This window comes from Medicago sativa, chromosome 5 (assembly GCF_051527215.1).
Source record: "Medicago sativa cultivar Bolivia chromosome 5, Bolivia_mono, whole genome shotgun sequence".
In the NCBI taxonomy this organism is placed as follows: Eukaryota; Viridiplantae; Streptophyta; class Magnoliopsida; order Fabales; family Fabaceae; genus Medicago; species Medicago sativa.
Window position 1 is genome coordinate 54,936,241 of NC_140753.1, and position 22,835 is coordinate 54,959,075.

At 32.7% G+C, this 22,835-nt stretch overlaps 4 protein-coding genes across 8 annotated transcripts; 2 read left to right on the forward strand and 2 right to left on the reverse strand.

Moving 5' to 3' along the window:
- Positions 1 to 1,478: 1,478 nt before the first annotated feature.
- On the reverse strand, positions 1,479 to 2,106 carry LOC146923151 (uncharacterized). The gene is made up of 2 exons (XM_085711662.1): positions 1,765 to 2,106; positions 1,479 to 1,637 (listed from the first exon to the last, which is right to left on the reverse strand). The coding sequence occupies exons 1-2, from the start codon at positions 2,104 to 2,106 to the stop codon at positions 1,479 to 1,481; spliced, it is 501 nt and encodes a 166-aa protein (XP_085567788.1).
- A 4,832-nt stretch (positions 2,107 to 6,938) lies between these two features.
- Positions 6,939 to 8,489, forward strand: LOC146923152 (F-box protein CPR1-like). Its single transcript, XM_085715872.1, has one exon. It carries the CDS (start codon positions 7,034 to 7,036, stop codon positions 8,279 to 8,281), a length of 1,248 nt encoding a protein of 415 aa, XP_085571998.1. The 5' UTR covers positions 6,939 to 7,033; the 3' UTR covers positions 8,282 to 8,489.
- Positions 8,490 to 12,399: 3,910 nt separating this feature from the next.
- On the forward strand, positions 12,400 to 14,057 carry LOC146923153 (UDP-glycosyltransferase 71K2-like). Its single transcript, XM_085715866.1, has one exon. The coding sequence runs from the start codon at positions 12,450 to 12,452 to the stop codon at positions 13,845 to 13,847; it is 1,398 nt and encodes a 465-aa protein (XP_085571992.1). The 5' UTR covers positions 12,400 to 12,449; the 3' UTR covers positions 13,848 to 14,057.
- Positions 14,058 to 14,629: 572 nt separating this feature from the next.
- Positions 14,630 to 19,583, reverse strand: LOC146923154 (uncharacterized). 5 transcript variants are annotated; one of them, XM_085715871.1, is made up of 5 exons: positions 19,504 to 19,583; positions 19,078 to 19,260; positions 18,788 to 18,897; positions 18,207 to 18,394; positions 14,630 to 15,742 (listed from the first exon to the last, which is right to left on the reverse strand). In XM_085715871.1, exons 2-5 carry the CDS (start codon positions 19,248 to 19,250, stop codon positions 14,963 to 14,965), a joined length of 1,251 nt encoding a protein of 416 aa, XP_085571997.1. In that variant the 5' UTR covers positions 19,251 to 19,260; positions 19,504 to 19,583; the 3' UTR covers positions 14,630 to 14,962. The 5 variants fall into 5 exon arrangements, with proteins under 5 accessions (XP_085571997.1, XP_085571995.1, XP_085571996.1 ...); XM_085715869.1 differs by having other exon boundaries at positions 19,497 to 19,583; XM_085715870.1 differs by having other exon boundaries at positions 19,078 to 19,274; positions 19,497 to 19,583.
- Positions 19,584 to 22,835: the final 3,252 nt, after the last annotated feature.

A 22,835-nucleotide genomic window follows, 5' to 3' on the forward strand; every position in this document is an offset into this window, starting at 1 on the left:
ACTTCTCTCACTCTCACCCCAATGCCCCAGTACACCCACACTCTCACAAAGCAAATATTTAAGAGTCATGTTAACTTGTGCCCTTAGGGCACATGTTAAGCAATCCAAAAATAGAAATATTCAATTAATATTTGTGCATTCAACTAATTAAAAGTCAACAAATTAAATACAATACACGAATTCCAATAAAAAATTTCTACATTTGACTCATTAACTTGTGTCTTGAGGGCACAAGTTAACATTTCCCAATATTTAAACTAAATCAGATATAATCTTAAAGTGCTACTGACGGGTGCATCTAACAACAAAGAAACTAGGTTCAATATATAGCCTTGGTCTTCCCCTTGCTTCACTAAACTAAGCGATGTGAGACATAATCACCAATAACTAATATTTTTAACCTCCTTCTTTGTTCAAGAAACTTGACAATCAAACCCAACAGTTATAACTGAATGTATCACACTATGCGGTCAATGGTGATTGGTGAAAAATAAATCGTAGTATAGCGGCCAAATCTCAAAACGCTAGTGACATAGCAAGTAGGCATAAAATAAATACATGTGATACCTTAACTCTTAGTCATCATCATTTTCAATTTCCTCACTACTAGAACTCATTTGTACATTATCCTCCTCCTCTGCATTCTTGATTCCTCATTCTTTTTTGCTGCTAAATAAATGTTGCCAGAGAGCTCTCTGTCATTCAGAATTTTCGTTCGCTTTACAAAATATTTTTGCTGGACCTATATTAGAAAGAACATAAAAAAACCCAAAATATTTATTGCTGGACCTATAAATTGATAGTTTTAAAAATTCAGATTTTTATAGGAGCTTCATTGTAGCTCCTGCTAATTTTGGCAGTTATTTGACTGCTATTGGTTGCGCTACAGCCACAACTCGAAACTGCAATGGGATGGAGTTTTGTGTAGCACTGAGGGATCATTATGCTGCTATAGTGGCCACTACAGCTGCTGGTGACTACACACTACAATACAAACTACAATTGCAGATTTACAGTTTATTCAAAAGGACAGAAACTCATATGTGATGAATGAAGTAACGATTGCATTTGGAGCTAAAAATGTCTTAAAATTGCCATGTAAAACTGAACATAAACTTGATTGGTAATCAAAGGAATGTTGAAGAAGATTTAAGAAAAAAATTACTTGATTTGATCTTTAGAAACTAACATTTTCCTCACTTCTATATCAATTTACGAACAACTAACATTTGCCTCGAATCAACCTCGACTCTTACCTGTAAATGTAATTTTTGGAAGAGTATTTTTTTTATTTACATATAATATATATCATACATTTTTTTTTTCTAAATATATATATCAAACCTTTATTTCGGTTATCTAACATATATTATAGAATTATTATTTACTCCTGCTTCCTAAAAAAATTTAAAATTGTTTATTTTTTTTTTTTAGGTAGAAGGAGAAAAAGGAAAAAAGAAAAAGAAAAAGAAACTAGGCTACAACCTTAAGAACTGCACTCTAGAAGCATCTGCAAGAAGTAAATCTTCCAAGCCTGGGATGGGGTTCTCCAAGGTGCACCAAGAAGAATCGTGATTAGCATCATGTTTTGCTAGAAAATCCGCACACTCGTTAGCCTCTCGAAGGATGTGAGTCAACTGCACATTCCAAGGGAGATTAAGGAGATCCTTAACATTTATGATGATAGTAGCATAAACATGCCAAGTATTGGGGGGGGGCTTGAATTAAATTTATAGCATGGAGGGAATCAGAATAACAAATCACATTTCGGTGCCCTTTCTCCCAAGTCAACTTCAACCCGTGCATGATCGCAAGTAGTTCCACGTGTAAGTTATTCGAAATACCAAAAAAACCTGAGAATCCACAAAGCCAAGTCCCGTCGGAAGTACGAAGAACACCACCAAAGCCAGAACGACCAGGGTTGCCAAAACTGCTCCCATCAACATTAAGAATTGTAGCTTGCATACAGGAGAAGTGCCAAGAAGTCCAATGTTGTTGCGGGCGAGAGACAAGACCTCCATCGAAAGACGTTGAAAGAGAACTAAGATAGCTCCCAACATTGTGTTGCAGTTGATGATAGCTAACCTCTTCATGACCAAGACACATTGCATTCCGTGCTTTCCAAATACACCAGATGCCTGCCACAAAAATCAAAGGATTTGAGAGGCGAAGACCTTTTTTGAGCCACGAGTGAGTGTTTAGCTCCTGGAAGAACGCAATACCATTGTACCCTAAGGATCTCCAAATACAAGCAGAAAGAGGGCAATCCCTGAGGTAGTGTAAAATGTAACAGCCCGATTTTCGCTAGATTTATTTTATTATTTATTTATGTGTGTTGTGTGTGCTATTATGTGATTATTTGCATCTGTGTGTATTTTTTGGTTGGGAATTGTAGAATTCGGTGTAGAAGGGTATTTTAGTCATTTTGGACTTAGGGGCATTTTGGTCATTTTGAGAGTAGGGGTAATTTTGTAATTTTGGATGAGAATTATTTTAGTGCTTAGTAAGAGTATTATTTTACCAAGTTACTAGAGAGGGTGTAGTAATTATTTTAATTACCATTAAGTGACCGTTAGTGTTGTAATTTACCATTAAGTGAGTAGTGACATTTTGGGTGTTAGAATAGAAATGGGTTAGGCCCATTAAGGTTTGAGAGATAAGCCCAATTGAATAGAGCACATATATAAACTCTAGTTGTTGGTGAAAATTAGGTTTCACAACATTTCACATTTCATTTCAATTGGGAAGAGAAGAGATAGAAGCTTGAGAGTAGAACAAGATCAAGGGCTAGAGCTAGAGGAGGGGATTCATCATCTAGGAGCTAAATTGAGGCTTGAATTAAAGATTCTTGGTGTTAGAGGTAAGGGGGTTAGTTTTTGATCATAATTTCATCATTTTTCATTTATACCCATTTTTATGAAATTGATAAATTGAATCTAATTGCTCTGAATTCGTGCATAATTGTTGTTGTTATGATTGAGAGCATGATTTGTATGATAATTGCATGTTAGTATGTGAATTAACATGTTGAAATGTGCATTTGTGGGTATATTGTGTTCTTGAGCAATTTTGATGAAGAATGAGGTTGTGATGTTGAATTGTGCATGAATTTGTGTTCATTAGTTGTTGTTGATGATTGTTGAACTGTTAGAATCAAAATTATGTAACTGGAATCGTTGTTTATGGATTCATGAGGAGATTGGTGGTTATGTTGGTGTTTTGGAAGAATTTTGTGAATTTGATGAAATGAGCTATGTTGTTGTTTTTAATGCTTGAATCATGTTTGTTTAAGTGTATTGAACCTGTTTTGACCCATAAACACTTTCTGGAAGTTGATTTGGGAGTTGGGGGTTTGAAAATTGGGATTTTGGGCAAAAATGGTGTAAAAACCCGTAACTACTGAAGAAATTCGCTAGAACTGCGCTAATAGCGAAACTGTCTGGAGTTATTGCGCTAATAGCTCAAACTACGCTAATAGCGAAATTGCCCAGAAACAGCTTTTCTGTTTCACGTTCTTGCGTCTTTTTCCCTCGTGTCTGTTTTGATCTGGTCTTTGGTGTAAACATGAAAGTTGTAGATAATTTTGTTAGCTTTCCAATGGCTTTAGTTTGACTTGAAAATGATTCTTGGTTTTTGAGTTATGAGGAAAATACTCCGAGGAGGTCTTAGAGAAAATTTTACGAAAAATCCGCATAACTATTTCTAAATCGACCCAAACCCTTTGGATTGTTTCCAAACTTCAAACTTATGTTTTATGAGTTCAATTAAGGTGTTTAGTAGTATTTAAACTATGAGGTGAGGGATTTAACTTGTTTTGCTTAGAAAATGGAAAATTTCTTGAAAAGTGTTTCGGTGAGACGAACTTTGTGATTTTTATGAATTCATCGTATTTGGCCGATGAAATGCTTATGTAACCTCTACTGCACATATATGTGACTTGTGAGAATACATGGCATAGGCAATTGAGCTTGTTTACTTGGTTTTGGTTAGATGACTCAATTATTTTCAATGTTGTGATTTTTGGAGACGAACTTGGTATAAAATGATTTTTGAGAGCCAATTGCTTATGAACCCTTTATGAATAGATTAATATGATTATGAGATGATGTATGAATGATTGTTGAGTGATGAATATGATGTTTGTGATCATATGTTATAATTGTTCCTTTATTTGGATTGTAAGGAATTATGTGGAAATGTGGCAACTATATGTTGATTTATGTGGAGATGATTGATGATGTATATATGTGACAATTATATGTTGATTGAATTGTGGATGTTGTTGGTGATTGTATAAATGTCAAGTGGTGGTGAATTGTTGTCGATGCATATATACTAATTGAATGGTGATGAACATGTTTATGTTATGTTGTTTGTTGAACATGTTAAATGTTGATTGTTGGTGGTGCAATTATGTGACAACTTCATGTTGTATGATTTTTGATGTTTTTGGTGATTGTATATATGTTAAATTGGTGGTGAATTGTTGATGATTGCATATATACAAGTATTGGTGATGGTGAGGTGATTATTGTTTGTGTGAACATATGCATTTGTAGTTGAGTCATATGCTCATGCATTCATGACTGATGGTGGTGGATTTTATATCCAAGACTGATGGTGGCGGATTTTATATCCAATTGAGGTGAGTACGATGTTTTTGTTGCATCGAAGGTGACGACCTTGAGGTGATTTGGTACCACATGCATCTAGATGAGCCTAGAATCATTGCATCAACTGTTGGTGGATTGAATTGCATTTGCAAGGTGTTTGATGATAGTTTTGATAACTGTACTTGTGAATTGGATTATTGATTGTTGATTGTTGATTGGCAAGGTGAAATGGTATATGTGTATGATACACTTGTGGAGATGAACTTGGAATGATAATATGCATGAGTTGAGATTACTTGTGAATAATATGTATGAATTGCTATTCTTGAATATATCCTTTCATTTCCGATGTTCATAATAAATGTTTCGTGGATTATGATGATGTAATGCTAACCCTCAGTGGTTTACCACCTACCTTTCTGTATGGACGGGTAGATGGAGTGCAGGATGCTTAGTTGTTGCTTGTTGATGCCGAGGAGTGGAGTTCCTCTTTTTCATGCAAGTGTCTAGATTAGGGCTCTGATTTAGGATAGTCTTTGCATGTTGTTTATTTGACTTTGTATTTTGGAGTTGTGGAGATATTCTGTTATTTGAGATTTGGAGAATACATTTGTATTATGTTTGGAGATCCAGAGATTTTTATGGATTTATCTGTTTGTTCCGTTGCTATGTTGTGTAACATGATCTTCATGCATGTATGATTTGTGGTTTATTCGGAGACGTAACATCTATTTCTAGAATATTTCTGATATATTCGCGCGTTTTACCGCTTAATAGAAATAGGGTGTTACATAAAACATCTTCCACATGATCATTACATCTATAACACAAAGGAGACAAAACCATACCGCGACGATTCAAAAGCGCTTTAGTAGTATCAATGATTTTCTTAAATTTTATAAAATTATTTAATTACCTGTTAATTTTTTATTGATTTATAAATTTTTAAAATATTACAAAAATATATGGAAAAATATGCAGTTGTTTCACAAGGGTAAATTTGTCACTAATGTATTTTTTTTAGAGAATGTTTGTTATCATTTGGGCATCAAACATATTACTAATGTGGGTGTGTTTGGTTTGCAAAACAGTAAGTACTGGACAGAACAGTACAAGACAGAACAGCACAACACAAGGCAGAACAACACAGGACAAAATTTTTATGACAATGAGTAATTTTATGTTTTATACGATTTTTGGGGGACAAAATGTTATTTTGGTATTTTATACAACTTGTACGTCGGACAAAAAGTTGTGCTGTTGTTTGGTGAGGGACAAAAATATGAGTTTTTGTCCTGTCCCTTGCCTCCAGTTTGTCCTGTACCTGAAACAGTTTTACAAATCAAACACTGGACAACTAGAGTTGTTCTGTTCTGTCCTTCATTTTTTAGCAAATCAAACGCACCCTAAATGTTAATCTTGTCTATATTATTATCTTATTTTATATTTTTTTTCAGTCTCTATCATATCCTATAGACTAACTCGACCCTACTAATATCAGTGTTGTATCACCAACAGATGTTATGAGTGTCCGTCTTTTTGCTCTTTTTATTGCGCTAACGTTTGAAAATTATGAACGACGTTTTTTTATGAAATTTTGATTTTGATTAAAACTAAATATATAAATGTTTGTTGCTTTAAAATTATATAACAAATCAAACTAACCATGATTATCTATTTCAATGACATCAACAATATAACAACAAAATATAATCTAAATTCTTTTTTTTTTAATGACACCAACAATCTTTATTATAGAAAAAGTTGTTTAAGGGTATAATAGGGATAATGAAAAGTAAGTATAAATATATTTATCTAATTTGTTACAGATTTTTTTTTAAAAAATTGATATATATATATATATATATATATATATATATATATATATATATATATATATATATATATACTCCCTTCGGTCACATTAATATGCAAAAAACAGTTTTTTAGGTACCTTGAATAATTAATGTATCTAGTCACATTTATATGTCAGATACATTAATTATTCAATGTACCTAAAAAAGTGTTTTTTGCTTATAAATGTGACCGAATGGAGTATATTTGTATCGTGTTTATTACATTTTTATTTTAAGGGTCATGTTAACTTGTTCCCTAAGGGCACATGTTAAGGACCCAAAAAAAGCAACTTTGCATTGAGAAACATAGTATTTAAACTTTTTAGAAGTTAACTGCACGACTTTTAATACGTATATTTCTATAATGAGCTATGTGCCCTTGAGGGCACAAGTTAACATTTGCCTTATTTTAATATTTGAAATAAGGAACAATTGATGAATAAATACATGAATGGCAAATGGGTCTTTTACAATCCTACCACCAACAAAAGATTTGGGAACCTAACCCTAAATCAAAACGACGAGAAACAACAGTCACAGGGACTAGAGAAGGAAGACGCAGGAATGCAGACAGCTGAGACATATCTTCCTATTGAGTTAATCATTTCTCTTCCTATTGAGTTAATCATTCAAATCCTTCTAAGGTTACCAGTGAAATCTCTTATTCGTTTCAAATGCGTTTGTAAGTCATGGCTTTCTCTTATCTCTCAACCTGATTTCGCAAATTCACATTTTCAACTTACCGCCGCGACACACACGAATAGAATTATGTTGATAACTCCATATCTCAAAGCTCTATCAATAGATCTTGAATCATCGCTTAACGATGATAGTGCTTCATATCCAACGGACATTAGTTTTTTAATTGACGATGATGATTACTATAGTTCTTCTTCATCTGACATGGATGAATTGTCGCCTCCTAAATCTTTTTTTAAACTTGATTTTAAAGGTTCATGTAGAGGCTTTATACTTTTGAACTGTTATTCAAGCCTCCGTATATGGAATCCATCTACCGGATTTCACAAACGAATACCTTTTACTACAATTGATTCCAATCCAGATGCAAATTATTTCTATGGTTTTGGGTATGACGAGTCAACAGATGATTACTTGGTGCTTTCAATGTCCTATGAACAGACTCCTAGCTCAGATGGTATGCTATCTCACTTGGGAATTTTCTCATTGAGAGCTAATGTGTGGAGCGCAATTGAGGGTGGTAACCTTTTGCTTTATTCGCAGAACAGTCTTTTAAACTTAGTAGAGTCGATCTCAAATGGGGCTATTCACTGGTTGGCTTTTCGTAATGATATATCAATGCCTGTTATTGTTGCCTTTCATTTAATTGAAAGGAAACTTCTTGAGTTGCGTTTGCCAAATGATATAATCAATGGTCCTAGCAGGGCGTATGATTTATGGGTGTATAGAGGATGTCTCGCTCTATGGGATATTTTGTCTGATAGAGTTACATTTGAAATATGGGTGATGGAAAAATACAATGTGCAATCGTCTTGGACTAAGACTCTTGTCCTGTCTTTTGATGGCAATCCTGCTCACTCCTTTTGGCCGAAATACTATACAAAAAGTGGTGATATCGTTGGAAGAAACATGCGTGGTGCATTGGCCAAGTATAATGACAAAGGACAGCTGCAAGAACATCACTCCTACTGTGACAATGCATATGTATCCCTAGTGGTTATGTATACAGAATCTCTGCTTTCAATTCCTGGTGGTGACAGTGGTCAAGTTCAAGAAGATGACAGAACCAAGAAGAATGAGGTTTTGAAGTATTCTTCTTCACCATTTTCATGATCTTTATAATTATATTGTATTATGTACTCTTGAGTGGCTGCATTTGTAGGGTAATATTTGTTTGATCGCATTTGTAATATGATCCTGTATGGCACATCAGCTGATGAAACAATATGTCATGAAATGTTTATTAGTCAGACATTTGTATTGTGTTTATTGAAAATGTTGACTGCTTTGTTTCTATGATTCAATGTTATTTGTGCTTGTATATGGATTGTGTTCTAATGTATGTTTGTGGTCATTGGTTGAAAGTTTTATATTGTAATTGATTTTATGATCTTATGCATGTTGATCAATATCAAAATCTCATTCTCATTTCATAAATCAAAGACCAACTCAGAGTAATACACATCCTACCAAATTAGTAGGAAAAACAGGTACAATAACAATTTCACACAACCTTTTGAAACCGTATATAACCGGTGATTATCGAGGTTGCCATTTCGTGAGACAACAGTAGACGACACTACAAATCTCACTATCATATGTGAAACCTGTGAAATGCTCATTATTATGTTAGTTTATTTGTTTGATTACTGTTATTATTGTGAAAAGATAACAGTGGTGTAAATCTGTGCAATGAGATACACAGGTTGATGTGTTCACTGTGTCAGAATTCATCAATTGAAAGGGAACCCTGCTGCAGTGTGTTTGTTAGATGAAGTTACAATGAGCAGTTACAATCATTAACTGCTGAATTCAATATATTTGAAACCTGTTATTTAACTCATCCTATTCATAGAGCCTCAAATCCCCGTTTTGGTCTCAGATGGTTTACTCATGTTATTGAGGTATATATTTGAGAACTAAATTGACAGAGTTTATATACTCTAGGGACTATTTATTATATGTATATAGGTTAGCTATTAAGTTAAAATCAAGTAGTAGTATAGGAACTAAATTGATAGTTTATTCATTTATCAACACAAACCACACACTTTTTCTGATATATTATCATTTGTTATAGAAATAACATGCACATAAGCAATTATATGATAAGTGTTTATGCTAGCATAGACGCTCAATTAAGTTGTTTATCCAAACAAAGCCTCTATCTACTTGATTTTAGTTTAGTTTCCGCTTTCTTTATGTCATGGTTGCATATGCACAGCTATAACTTAGTTAGCTCGTCATGGTATGCTTTTTGTTCCCCCTGGATACACCTTTGGTAGTGGCCTTTTTGAGATGAATGAGGTTAAAGGAGGCTTGGCCTAAGGCACTGGAACTTTGGCGGGAGACGGAACTTGTCAACCTACTTAGCTAGAGCTTCAGCAGGACTTTTACCTGGGTAAATTAATTGCTGAAATTGCAAATAAGTTGAAAACGTAGCCTTCCTGCATTACAAATACTTTAAAATAGACACCAAACTGTTTTATGATTAAAACTCTTGTTAACTTGCTGTATCCTTTTACTAGACTGTGGCTGCAGGATTTCCCCCTTTCTCAGAAACTCAAATTACCCTAATGCAATGAGTATGAAATGTAGCATATTCTAGAATTTGCAAGCAAAATGTCCAAAACAAGATTCAGTGAATTTTTTTAGAATTGAACTTCATCTTACATACAAAACATTACCCACTAAATATTTGAGATATAGACAATTAAGTAACTTGAAGATCAAGTTTGTGTCTGGTTCACAACACTTCTTCCTGTCTGTTCCAATAAATTGGTTGCTTGAATTATTAAAATCACTTTCATAGGGATATGTTCCCGAGTTAGTTCACTTAGAAACCAATAGTTAGTTTCACTTTTTTTATGTCTGAATTTATGGACTCTGTTTATTTTTTTTTGGTGAAATATGAACTCTGCTTCTTATGTGAACATTCTAATGCAATTATTCTGGAACAGTCTTTGTTTATGAGGGTGAAACCGGGCTAATTAATGCAATTATTCTGGAACAGTCTTTGTTTATGAGGGTGAAACCGGGCTAATCAATCTTGTTAAATACAGTAACATCATACCTTGTTTATGTCATAGGAAGTAGCATTTAAAGAAGTTTATACCACACTCATTACTATACAATTGTTACCAATTTTTACACTCAATTATAAGCAAATAAGTTCTAGTCTCCAATGCTTAAAATCAAAGTGTTTCCATAACTGGAGTCACTATCTCCAAGCTCTTACATATCACCATTTTGACTTTCTTAACAACTAGAACTCAATTGTTATAGTCCTCGTCCTCCTCTTAATTTGTTCCGGTATTGGCGGTGTTATAGCTGCACTCGAAACTGCAACTCAATGGAGTTATGTGTAGTACTTAGAATCGCTATGCTGCTACAGTGGTCACTTCAGCTGCTAGTGACTACTCACTACAAGCTGCAATTACAGTTTGTTTTAAAAGCACAAGAAATCGTGTAAGTGATGAATGAAGTAACGATTGCATTTGGAACGAAAAAAGTCTTCAGATTGCCATGTACAATTAAACACAAACGTGATTACAATGTGCTTCGAAATCACATGAAAATCACATTATGTTTTGAGAAGAAAGAAGGTCAAATAACGTAGTTTCAAACACATGCTATATATAAAAAGTGTCGAACTATTTACCATTAATTTTTTTTTACTAAATGAAATTAATGGTATATTTCAAAAATCGGAAGGGCACACATGAATTGACTTAAAAATAATGACAAAAAATACCGGTAAAAAATATTTAAAAGACCGTTGTTTGAAGAATTTTTTATGACTAAAAACAGCGGCGAAGCTACCACAATTTTTGCGAGGGGGCCAAACATAAAGAAGAAATAAAATATATTTTAAAAACTAATTTATTAAACTTAATCAACAAGTAAAATAAATTCACAATAATTTTTACTTATATTTAATAAAACGACAACAAAGAAAATAAAATCTAACAATGGTTATTTATACAAGTTGAGTTGTATGGAGTTTTAAGAAGTCAAATTTATCCATAATAGACACTAAACCAAATAGATTATCAATATTATTTTAATATCATCTCTCTTTGAACTAACAAAATTGTTTGGAGTAGCTAAAAAATAATTTAATGGGGTAACTATATATTAAACTATGTTAATTATTCAAGTTTTTTTTTTCCTTTTGGGGTAGCCAATGCTACCCCATGATTATACAGCCATTCGCCCCTGACTAAAAACAATGTTGATATGCTTACAAAGACTAATAACTTGTTTACCCTAAAATAACTTCTTCAAATAGGTCACCTCTAGATATATTTCTTCTTTTTTTGAAGGATCTAGATATATTTCTTCTTCTTAACCTTTACTTTTTTTGTCGTACGCAACTCTAAATTTTCTCAATATATTCCTCTAGATATATTTGTCGTACACTGATTAAAGAATCTTTTGACTTCCTACACCATGACACAGACATGACACCTTTTGGATTTCGTCATACAAAAGATATTTTGTGTAGAACATATTAGAAGACTTGTAACATAATAATTGCACGCCCTCCACTACTGACTAAATAATTGGATACCAGCAAAAAGGTAGGGTACTGATTAAAGGAGTAAATGATTGTGATTTGTGGTCATGAAATTATATATAGTACCTTAATCAAAATTACAAAAATACCTTTTGAACGTATGCTTCTTTAGTGAGATCCTCAACTGTATTTTCTATTGGTTAGTTGGGTTCTTAAATGTGTCTTCCCTTAACAATTTGGTGCATCAAATTACTAACAAAATATACACATTTTTTTTTGTTGAGAGAAACAAAATATACACATAATAATGTTACTATAATTTTAAAGATAAAATTGCATTTTTAGTTTTTAACTTAATTTTAGATAATAATTTGGTTTTTATCTTTTTTTCATTTCAATTTTGTCTTTTTAGTCAATTTGCATATGAATTTTCAAGCTTTAATTTATGGATTATTTTTTTCCTTTTGATCTTTTAATCTTTAAATTTATGGTTTTCATCTATGTTTGCATAAGAATATTAGATTTGAAGTTTGAAAATTCATATAAAATGAACCAAAAAAACATAATTGAAATGAAAAAAAGATAAAGAACCAAATTATTACTTGAAATTAAGTTAAGCGACTAAAAATGTAATTTTCTCGACTTTAAACATGTAAAAATTATAGTAACACACTGCTTCACCTATATAATGACAGTTAAATTCCATCCTTGTACTCCTCGCCGAAGTAACCACTCCCTCACCACACAGAAAGAACAAAGAAAATGTCTCTGAGTGATGTAAACAAGAAATCAGAACTCATCTTCATTCCTGCACCAGGAATTGGCCACTTAGCTTCAGCTCTTGAATTTGCAAAACTTCTAACCAACCATGACAAAAATCTTTGCATCACAGTCTTCTGCATCAAGTTTCCAGGCACACCCTTTGCAGATTCATATATCAAATCAGTTTTATCCTCACAACCACAAATTCAACTCATTGATCTTCCTGAAGTAGAACCACCTCCACAAGAGCTACTAAAATCTCCAGAATTTTACATCTTGACTTTTTTGGAGAGTCTCATACCTCATGTCAAAGCAACTATCAAAACCATTTTATCAAACAAAATTGTTGGGTTAGTCCTAGATTTCTTTTGTGTTTCAATGATTGATGTTGGAAATGAATTTGGTATCCCTTCTTATTTGTTTTTAACATCAAATGTTGGTTTTTTAAGTCTCATGCTTTCCCTTAAAAACCGCCAAATCGAAGATGTTTTCAATGATTCCGACCGTGATCATCAGTTGTTGAATATTCCTGGTATCTCAAATCAAGTTCCTTTTAATGTTTTACCTGATGCTTGTTTTAATAAAGATGGTGGATATGTTGCTTATTATAAACTAGCTGAGAGGTTTAGAGACACCAAAGGGATTATTGTTAATACCTTTTCAGATTTGGAACAATCTTCTATTGATGCATTATATGATCATGATGAGAAAATCCCTCCTATCTATGCTGTTGGTCCTTTGTTAGATCTCAAAGGTCAACCTAACCCTAAATTGGATCAAGCTCAGCATGATCTTATATTGAAATGGCTAGATGAGCAGCCAGATAAATCAGTTGTTTTTCTGTGTTTTGGAAGCATGGGAGCTAGCTTTGGTCCATCTCAAATAAGAGAAATAGCATTAGGACTTAAGCATAGTGGAGTTAGGTTCTTGTGGTCTAACAGTGCAGAGAAAAAAGTGTTTCCAGAAGGGTTTTTAGAATGGATGGAAATGGAAGGTAAGGGAATGATATGTGGATGGGCACCACAAGTTGAGGTTTTGGGACATAAGGCTATTGGTGGATTTGTTTCACATTGTGGATGGAATTCTATTTTGGAAAGTATGTGGTTTGGTGTACCAATATTGACATGGCCTATCTATGCAGAACAACAGCTTAATGCTTTTAGGTTGGTGAAGGAATGGGGTGTAGGTTTGGGACTGAGAGTGGACTATAGAAGGGGTAGTGATGTTGTAGTGGCCGGGGAGATTGAGAAAGGGTTGAAGGATTTGATGGATAGAGATAGCATTGTGCACAAGAAGGTTCAAGAGATCAAAGAGATGTCTAGGAATGCTGTTGTTGATGGTGGATCTTCTTTAATTTCTGTTGGAAAACTTATTGATGATATTACAGGAAGCAACTGATAAACTGTCTCTTTTGCTACATAGGTGGAGTTTCCCTCTCTTGGAATCAATGGATGAAGAAGACATTCTATATGTTTTATTGTTTTGTTGAGGGATGTCATTTTATATACTATAGCTTATGCAAGACTATTCCATTCTGCCTAAAAAACTGTTGAAAGAATACATGTTGAATTAGTAGCATATTTGTGTATAGCAAATTTATTCAAGCAAGCACATGTGCCTATTTTTTTAATTTCAGTACTGCTTTTCTTTGGAAGGTTTATATAATATTGTTTATTAACAGCAGAACTAATGAAGTTGAAATTTCAATACCAACATTTTACCTATCGAAGATTAACTACAAAATAACCTGATAAATCTTTACATAAAATGTGGTAACTTAATCAATTTCAAGTGAAGGTAAAACCTTTGATACATGATTTCAAAATAAAAGACAACGCTACCTAAGCAGAATGGGGTGTGTTTGTGACTATTTAGGTGAGCAGAGTCTCTTCTTCAAGCCAAAATGTGTCTTTTTAGAACCACATTTTTATACAATGCTGACAATGAATGAAACTAACTCAAAATTCGTTTGACTCAATTTCACAATTAATCTATTGAACACAATCCCTGAACTAAATAAGACAAGATTAGACGTAAAATTGAGATTGTTAAGTTAATGAGTTAAACTCAAATTATGTATGATTCAACTCAAGTTGAATTTAGAATTTGAGCTCAAGTTTTAACTTGACAAGCGGAAGGTCTAGTCAGAGACAGAGCAAGGAATACGAGTTAGGAGGGACTAAGAGCAATAAAGTGATTATCAATGTTAATAGGTCTTAACTTTTGTTTATAAACATTTAATTTTTTGGCGAAAAAAGTTTACACAACCATATGCTCCATATATATTGAATGCATGAAGCATTAGCATTGGTTGTTGACACAATGGAGCCAAACAATATTGATCAAACTCACCACTCCAAAAGGACAATTACTCACAACAGTACAAGTAAATCATATAACAAAATGACTACGGAAGTAGTATAACGAACACGCAACATTTTAGGTTATCAAATGTCATTGGACTTACTCCAATACCCATTCTTGTCCATGATAAACCCAGATCTCAATTGCCATTACCTTCTGGACCTCTTTTCTTCTCTTTGGTCAGAATCATTTCTTCCTTTGGATTCAGATCGATCAGTGTCTTTTTGATATGATCTGTTGTCTTGCTTCCTATCATGATCTTCTCTTGACCTCGGCATAGATTCATCGTCAGTGTGTTTTCTTGATCTCCTCTCTTCCCTGCTACCGTGTGTTTCTCTTGACTTGCTTCCAAAATCATCAACATCCCGCCTACTTGGCCTTTTATCTTCTCTAAGATCAGAAACTCTTGACTTGCTTCCAAAATCATCAACATCCCGCCTACTTGGTCTTTTATCTTCTCTATGATCAGAATCTCTTGACTTAGGTTCAAACTCGACATCATCTTGCTTTATTGACCTCCTGTCTTCCCTTTTATGATCTCTTGGCTCAGGTTCCCTATCATCATAACCATTCCTTGATCTCATTTCTTCTCTCCTTTGCCGATCTTCTCTTGGCAATTGTTCAAATTCATCATCTTGATAGTCTCTTGGTCTCTTTTCTTCTCTTCTACTGGTATTTTCTCTTCCCACAAATTTACTATCGCCATCTTGCCTTCGCAACATCTTTTCCTCTCTTCTATCATTTCTCTTGGATGGGTTGTCTAATTCCATCTCATTTTCACGGGCTCTGGAACGTGAATCTCTATCTCTAGTTTCTGGAATACGATCTGGTTTGTTGTTGCCATACCTTCTTTCTTTATTGGGACCATCATATTTGTCATTATCCCCTTTTGCAATCCCGTTATCACCCCAACCAGTATTTGCAGCTCTCTACAAAAGAATGACAGAGTCAGTGAAGAACTGAAAACATACAATAAGGTAGCAGGACAAATGATCTGGCAACTAAGCAGAAGAAGGGTCTATTCCAACAGCAAATTTTATAACATAAACAACTTTGAAACTTCAACCATAAGCAAAGCAAAACTGAGTATAAACAATGCAAAAAAGATAAAAAAAAATAAAATTAAATAAATAAAAAAAAAACTGGGAAGATAAAGAAGCATCAAAGAATTACACAGCAGCAGCAGGGTGATGAAGACGAATAAATTCAGATTTCAAGTAATAAGAACTTAGAAGGCATGTCTACAATTATCCAGTACAATTATAAACTCAAGCTTAATCGCTGTATAAATTTCTATTTTCGTTGTGAGTTATAACTTGGGAGACACATATATCAGTCCTACTACAAACAACAAGCTTCCAAATCTAACTCAGCATGTTCGATGAAAGAGTAGTAAAGCAGCCGAACTCCCTAAGAACATATTCCGAGAAGTGTAAGATTTATGTCATTATTGTGCCCTGCCCTTAGGCTTTGTTTAGGAGTTTCTAGGGCAGGGGAGGGCTTTGGAGGGTGAGAAGTATAAGGAAAAACAGAGAAGCAGCTTTTCACAACTTTCTGATAGCTATCACCCAATACGGAAAATCACAAAGCAGCAGCTTTTCACAATAGGAATAGCTGATAGCTATCAATCCCCTTCACATAAAATTCTTCCTCTTGTTAACCAACTTTCTGATATCGCACCCCATAACCCTATTCACCCCTTTCCAGGAATATTATTTTTCTACGTCGATCGTCGCATCAAACCTGAAACATTTGTCCCAAAATCACAGCTATGCTGGTAATACATGAATTGGACTTGTTTATAATCCTACTCGTGAGTTTACAAGGGTCTATTTAGGTCAGTCGGTAAGGGAAGCAAGTTACTGTATTTAGGCCATGTTTTCCTCTGGAATATATTCATTTCTTTCAAGATGAATTTGGAAGTCATTTTTTATTCCCCGCTTGCCTAGGTTTCATTCTTTCAAGATGAACTATATATGACTTAAGAACTGTTGACACCAGTCTTAGCATACTTGTCAAAATTGATAACTTTACCTAATTGTCATTTTATCAATCCAACCATTAAATTAAATTAAAAAAATTACAGTCAACTCTACAGAATTTCATATAAATAAAAAAAAAAGGCTAATCAGTACTTCATTGCACTACTTTTACTTTAATGTATGGCGTGATACTTGAAAATTGAAATATATTTTTGCTAATCAGTGGCAATCAAGAAATTGAAAATCTTTATTGAAAAGTTCTTCTTTATAGGAAACATAAATGCTCCACTTCTCAATACAAACTTTCAAATTTATAATTCCAGATCCTCTACTAGTGTCTAGGCCATAGTACTCAATCTCGGATAGCGGTGCGTAGCAGCCGACTACAAGGTGGGATAGCGGGATAACGTATAGCGCTATGACAAATAGTGGTCACCGATATTTGATTATTTTTTGAACAAATTACATGAATAATGGTGTTAAGTATAAACAAACTTACATATTTCTAAAAAAAAAAACTATATTTAATATAAAATTAAATATAACACTCAAATCTCATGAGACATTCATAAAACAAAACACCAAAATGTTTTAAAAATAGGGTCAATTTGGAAATTTTCAACTATAATCAAATAGCGGCTGAAGCAGCCGCTATCCGCTACGCCGCTATAGCAGCTGAAGTGGCCTCTATCTCATTCCGCACCGCTATGACGATTAGCGTAACGGTTCGTCGCAGCCACGCTCCGTGCGGCCGCTATTGACTACTATGGTCTAGGCCCTAGTTATCATTTACCTTAAAATATAAATAATATCCACTATAAGGTTATATAACTACAGATGTCTAAATTATCTAACATTTGGTATGCCTAATCATGAAAGTAATATCACATGATTCTACAGTCAAATTGGTTAATTTTGCATTATATGAAAAGCTATTAGGTGAAATAACTGTATATGTGTCCAAGAATTATATGTGTATGTGTACGAAGAAATTCATTAAAACAGGTAAAACATGTATACATTGAAAGAGAAACCTGACAGCAAGCCTACCAAACAGAAACAAATGTCTGAGAAAGCAAGCCAGTCATTAAGGCTGTAGGCGTGTAGCATCTAACTAGAAATAATACACTTATTAGCTAAAATGCTGAATTATTAATGATAACAAGGATAGATCGACAGCCTAAGAAAAACTTGTGTACAACTTGTACAAAGTTTCACTCCCACAATCAAACAAAAGCGCCTCAATCAAATAAGCCAAAAGGCATTGCATATGAACACTTCAACTATGTCTAACAAAAAGTCAAACTTCAATGTTCGGAGTAGTAGAACTAGCATATATAACTATCAATAAACAATTAAAATCAATGATAATTCAAAATACTTTGTGGCATAGTTATAAATAAATGCTTACTTGCTCATCATGAGAAAATTTGCAGCCAGCTCCACGAGTACACTCCCCTCTTTGGAAAGCCCGACAAACACCACGGGCCTCCCTTTTCTGCTTTGCTTCCTCTTCATCTTCCTCCTCCATCTTCTTATATTTATCAACATGATCCACCCTAATAATCCTACCTGAAACCTGAGCTCCATTCAGATTATCTGTGACACACAAAACCAAACATTACAAAGCAATTCAGTAATAAATTCCTGAAAAAAACAGATAATCAAAGAGTAAATAGTTTTTTATGCCCTTAAATGTGTGTCATGTTGTCACAATAATCCTTGAATGTATCAAAACTACAAAAACATACATGAACACATCATTCAATAGTCAATTCGGTCCTCGAATGTGTCTTCTGTTAGCAAATTGATCCATACAATTACTTACAAAAGATACATTAGGGTATGTTTTTGTCATTTCGATACATCCAGTTGATCCATACAATTACTTACAAAAGATACATTAGGGTATGTTTTTGTCATTTCGATACATCCAGCGATAACATACATAATCAAAAATATAGTTTAGAATTACAGGACAGAGAGACGAACCAACAGCAAGATTAGTGCTTCTTTGATCTTCATATGCTAGGAACGCAAAACCCTTTGATTTTCCAGTACCTTTGTCTCTTACAAGATTAATATCAACAACCTCCCCATACCTGGATATCACCAAAACCAAAAAACTTGTCATCTTCAAAACACAAATTAATTAATAATAAAATTTTAATTAATATACACCAACACCATAAAGATACTATCAATCAATCACACACAAAGTTTTACATCGACGGTGTATCAAAGCTAATCTTAATCATCAAATGCATGAAAAGAAGACATACTGAGCGAAAACAGCGATCACGTCACCCTCGGTGAAATCGAAGGGAATACCACCGACGAAAACATAAGCAGAATCTTTATACTTAGTGTGCCATGAAGCGTCTTCGCTTATGTTAAGTGCAGCTTCTCTTGAATTGATTTGTTGAATGCGCTTCACCAGTGTTAGCGGGTTCATGTCTCTTAACCTAACAGTGCAACACTGAAAATTAGGGCAAGAGTGATAACAAACGTTAAGAATGGGTTGGGAATTTTGCCAAACAGGTTGTGTGCAATCGTAATGAGATTTGAATTTTAAGTCAGAATTTAGAAAAGAACACTAAAAAGATTATGCTATTTTATTACTACTAAAATTAAAATTAAATAAAGATATGCGTTATAAATACCTTGGAATAAGTGAAAATTAGGAAAGAAAGAACCCTACCTACTACCAGCGAAGTGCTTCTGCAAAGGAATCGTCTAAAAGCTGCTTCGCGGGGAATACGAACTACAGGCGAAGGAAATTTTGTCTGAGATCTATTTTCACCCCTTCCCTACTAAAATATACTCCAGTTTCCAAATTTTTTTTTTTTTTTTTTTTTTTTTGACAAAAGTTTCAAAGTTTTCAAAAGTTAATTAATTTGGGAATTGGATCACTTAAGTGTAAAAAAAAATTATCACTTTTATAAATTAATCTCATATTCTTCGGAATAAATTTTGTTAACTTAATTCTCTCTATCTTAGTTATGTGTCATGTTAACTAAAACAAAAATCATAGTTATGTGTCATATTCTCTCTATCTTTGTTAACTAGTTTGTTAAATTAATCTCATATTATATCATCGTGCTTATAGTAATAATAATAAAAATTAAATTACCACAAAAAAATAAATAAAAAAAATCGTATTATCACGCTTATAATAAAATAAAAATACTAGTTTGTTAAATTAATCTCATATTATATCATCGTGCTTATAGTAATAATAATAAAAATTAAATTACCACAAAAAAATAAATAAAAAAAATCGTATTATCACGCTTATAATAAAATAAAAATAAAAACTAAAACATTATCACATATGTTGTTTTTCGTGTTAACTATGCGGGCCATGGAAAAAATGTCATGGTAATATGTAGGAGCAATTCTTGTGTGGACCTAAAGATTTAGACCCATGATTTGGTCATACACTCATAAAATTGCATATCATATAATTAATTAAAAACCATTCATTATTTAATTATTAAATTTTCTTACTTTTCTCTTTTTTGTGAGTGTGACCAAATGGCAATTTGATGGTCCCGTGACCATTCAAGAATTTTCCAATATGAAGATTGGCCGCAAGGATCTCACATGTTATTCAAATAGGCTTTAATGAAATTTTATATATAACAACAGACAAATTAGCGGATAGACTAGCACAATCTATCAGAAATTTCGATCAAAAAGTAGTTCCTTGTTGGTTAGGGTCTCTTTATGTCTAGAAAGAATCCAATCAAAAAATACATCCTTGATAGTTAGGGTCCGTTTGTTACTGACTATAAAAAATTATTTTAATATTTAATAATTTAGAGAACTTATATAAAAAAAAATGAAATCTATTTTGTATTTGTTTATCGTAATAGAATCACTTTTTTTTATTAAAAATAATTTATTTTCTTTTGATGCAACTATATAAAAGAAATTTTTTGTTTAAAAATTATCTTCATATTTTAATATGTATTTTCTTTCTCCTTTAAAAAAATTTATTTTTTGAAAAGGTACTCTTAACAACTTTTCATGTTTTTTTTGAGTCTTTTTTTTTTTTTAAATTGTAACAAATGGATGCAAGGTACTCTTAACAACTTTTCATTTGAAGTTGTTTCATATTTTTTTTAGATTCTGTTTTTTTTAGGTTAGTGTTTTTCACCCCCTGTAATATATGTCATTTCTGGTTTTCGCTCCTATAAAATTTTCGGTTTGATTTTCATCCTTGTAAAACGTTTTTTTTCTTTCCGAAAACACCCCTCCCCCATATGACCGTGCATATTTGCTGACGTCGTACACTGTGTGGCATGCTGACTGTGCATATATGCTTATGTGTCGTGCTAACTGTATAATTATTTTTATTTTTTATTTTTTTAAGGGTACACATGGCATTTGTGCCTATTGTTTTAAAAAAATTATAATATAAATTCATTTATATTAATTCAGAAATAAAAATAATTTAAAAATTTTTAAAATTAATTTTTCAAAATAAAAAAATTCAGGAATTTTTTTTTTTTGGGTCAGGTAGCCTAGCGGTTAGAATTCACCTTATAAGGTGAATATATAAGGTGAATAAGTGGGGTGTCCGGGGTTCGAACCCCGGCCCCTGCATATAAAAATGCATTGTCCTACCAACTGAGCTATGCTCATGGGACATTCAGGAAATTTTTTATTTATGGATTTTTTTTTTAAATTCAGGAATTTTTTTTATTATGAAAAATATTTTCCAAATTTTATATTTTTTGTTTAAATTAGAAAATTATCTTTTTCTAAAATTTTAATTTCAAAAATCATTTTATAAAAATCTGGAATAAAATTTTCGAAAAAAAATCTGAATTTTTTCTAAATTTGTATCCAGATTTTTAAAAATAACATATTCTCCAGAATTCTTTTTTGTAAAAAAAATTTTAAAACTATTTTTTTGGAAAAAAAATCTGACTTTTTTTTTTAAAATTTCAAATTTGTTTTTTTTCCTAATTTTAACTTTTTTTATTTTGAAAATTAAACTCCAGAATCTTTAAAAAAAATTAATTTCGAAAAAAACCAAATATTTTTTCTCATTTCTTTAATATTTGAATTTTGAAAAAAAAATCTGAATATTTTTTGCATTTTTGCTGACGTCGTACACTGTGTGGCATGCTGACTGTGCATATATGCTTATGTGTCGTGCTAACTGTATAATCATTTTTATTTTTTTAAAGGGTACACATGGCATTTGTGCCTATTTTTTAAAAAAATTATAATATAAATTCATTTATATTAATTCAGAAATAAAAATAATTTAAAAAGTTTTAAAATTAATTTTTCAAAATAAAAAAATTCAGGAAATTATTTATTTATGGATTTTTTTTTTTAAATTCAGGAATTTTTTTTATTATGAAAAATATTTTCCAAATTTTATATTTATTGTTTAAATTAGAAAATTATTTTTTTCTAAAATTTTAATTTCAAAAATCTGGAATAAAATAAAACCCGGGTGCTCTACTCGCCACTTGAATTCCATAGCCTTGCCAAAGATCACTAGTCGTACTCAGACTCTCCGGGTCATTGTGGTAGAAAAGTGCGCTCAGAACATATGAACTCACCCAACTATAGTTTCCAGCATCGGGTGGGGGTTTCAGAATTATTGGCTTCGACTTCTTTATGTCCTCATCTCTGTTCACAGAAAGAAATCGAGAACCATTAGGGACATCTATGAGTGTTAACGTGTCTGGCTGCAGACACCATTATCCTCCGCGGCGGAAGCTGCTTTCCTCCACACCATAAACTACCCCGACTGTAGTCATCATCACCGAAGAACCACCACTACATTTCTTTGATCTACACCAGACAAATAAGATAACATTGTGCACAAGAAGGTGGAAGAGAGGAAATGAAGAAGTAATTCTATATTTATTTTTTGAATAATGATAGTTGTACACCTTTAGGGTCCATTTGATGATCAGAATATGATAGAGACATGATATGATATAGAATTGGATATGATATGGACATGATAACAATTAGGATACCATTATTTTATTAGGACACCTTCAGGGTC